This window comes from Chiloscyllium plagiosum, unplaced genomic scaffold (assembly GCF_004010195.1).
Source record: "Chiloscyllium plagiosum isolate BGI_BamShark_2017 unplaced genomic scaffold, ASM401019v2 scaf_91522, whole genome shotgun sequence".
Lineage (NCBI taxonomy): Eukaryota > Metazoa > Chordata > Chondrichthyes > Orectolobiformes > Hemiscylliidae > Chiloscyllium > Chiloscyllium plagiosum.
In genome coordinates, this window is record NW_025177996.1 from 1 (window position 1) to 2,147 (window position 2,147).

The following is a 2,147-nucleotide window of genomic DNA, read 5'->3' on the forward strand; positions in this document are numbered from 1 at the left end:
AGTGTGAGGATGGAGGGAGGGAGAGAGTGAGGATGAGGGAGGGCTGCGGTACCTGGCAGACTGACTGGCGTGACTGGCAGTGTCCACTACTCTGGGCTCAGGGGAGGGGCTCGGCAGCACGGGGCTCCCCGACTCTCCCTCCGAGTGCTGGGCGTCAGGCCCCTCGGCCTGGGCCCTGGGGGCGCAGGCCTTGCCTGGTGTGCAGGAGGACGAGGAGCTGGAGGAAGGGGACGGCGAGGAGGCCGGGGAGCCCGGGAACGGGAACGCCGCCTGGCGTGAGGCCTGGAGCCCGGGCCCAGGCAGCGGGTAGGCCGCAGGAGCGACCTGCGGGCCGGGCCCGGGGGGGCTGAGGTAGTGCGGGGTCAGCTGCTGTCCGTAGGCCCCTTGGCCTGGCGAGGGGTAGGCCTTGACAGATGAGGAGGAGGAGGAGGAGGAGGAAGAGGAGGCAGAGGAAGAGGACGGGTAGGCCTGAGTAACTAGGCCCAAAGCCTGTGGAGCCAAGCCAGAGGCCTGAGTAACTAGGCCCAAAGCCTGCGGAGCCAAGCCAGAGGCCTGAGTAACTAGGCCTAAAGCCTGCGGAGCCAAGCCAGAGGCCTGAGTAACTAGGCCCAAAGCCTGCTGAGCGAGGCCAGAGGCCTGGGAGGCGAGACCTAAAGCCTGTGGAGCTAGGCCTGAGGCCTGGGTAGCTAGGCCTAAAGCCTGTGGCGCCAGCCCTGAGGCCTGAGTAGCTATGCCCAAAGCCTGTGGCGCCAGCCCTGAAGCCTGAGTAGCTAGGCCCAAAGCCTGTGGCGCCAGCCCTGAGGCCTGAGTAGCTAGGCCCAAAGCCTGTGGAGCCAGGCCAGAGGCCTGAGTAGCTAGGCCCAAAGCCTGTGGCGCCAGGCCAGAGGCCTGAGTAGCTAGGCCCAAAGCCTGTGGTGCCAGGCCAGAGGCCTGAGTAGCTAGGCCCAAAGCCTGTGGAGCCAGGCCAGAGGCTTGAGTAGCTAAGCCCAAAGCCTGTGGCGCCAGGCCAGAGGCCTGAGTAGCTAGGCCCAAAGCCTGTGGCGCCAGGCCTGAGGCCTGAGTAGCTAGGCCCGAGGCCTGGCCCAGGGCGGGCCCCCCGGGCGAGGGCGGCGGCGGGGGCGGGGGAGGGAAGGCCGGCCCCCGGGCACCTCCGGCAGGCGGCGCCTGGGCCCGGGGAGGGAAGGGGGGCCCCCAGGCGGGGCCGGAGCCCGGGACGGGCAGGCCGAGCTCGGGCGGGCGGGGCCGGAGGGCGGGGAGCCGGGGCAGGCGGCCCAGGGGCTGGAGGGCGGGCGGTGGCCCGGGCGAGGTGGAGGAGGAGGAGGAGGAGGAGGGCGAGGGGGAGGAGGGCGAGGGGGAGGAGGGCGAGGGCGAGGAGGTGTCCGAGTCGGCCGGGCCTCGGCCTGTGCTGGCCAGGCTGGGCGAGCTGCTGCGGTTGTCCTGGTCGATGTCCCGGGGGTCGCTGGGCCCGGCCTCGCCCCCGTCCGTGTCCGCGCTGTCGGCATCGGAGGACGAAGGGCAACCCGCCCTCTCCTGGGGGCAAGCACAACACGTCAGGCTCCCTCTACCGACCCCACCAACCCCCGCGCCCAGCACACGCTCCCAGACCGAGTAACGCTCCCTCTACACCGTACCCCCTACTCCCAGGGAGAGTAACGCTCCCTCTACACCGCTCCCCTACTCCCAGCGCTCCCTCTACACCGTACCCCCTACTCCCAGCGCTCCCTTAACACCGTCCCCCTACTCCCAGGGAGAGTAATGCTCCCTCTACACCGTCCCCGCTATTCCCAGGAAGAGTAAAGCTCCCTCTACACCGCTCCCCTACTCCCAGGGAGAGTAATGCTCCCTCTACACCGTCCCCGCTATTCCCAGGAAGAGTAAAGCTCCCTCTACACCGCTCCCCTACTCCCAGGGAGAGTAACGCTCCCTCTACACCGACCAACTATTCCCAGGGAGAGGAAAGCTCCCTCTACACCGTCCCCCTACTCCCAGGGAGAGTAATGCTCCCTCCACACCGCACCCCTACTCCCAGGGGGAGTAAAGCTCCCTCTACACCGTCCCCCCACTCCCAGGGGGAGTAACGCTCCCTCTACACCGCTCCCCTACTCCCAGGGAGAGTAACGCTCCCTCTACACTGTCCCCCTATTCCC

The 2,147-nt window shown here is 68.6% G+C and overlaps 1 protein-coding gene across 1 annotated transcript; it reads right to left on the reverse strand.

Moving 5' to 3' along the window:
* Window positions 1-6: 6 nt before the first annotated feature.
* On the reverse strand, window positions 7-1,620 carry LOC122545382 (arginine-glutamic acid dipeptide repeats protein-like; the record flags this gene model as incomplete). The annotated part of the gene is made up of 1 exon (XM_043684425.1): window positions 7-1,620. A coding segment is annotated over one exon (1,614 nt), but the record flags the coding sequence as incomplete, so codon positions are not given.
* Between the last annotated feature and the right edge of the window lie 527 nt (window positions 1,621-2,147).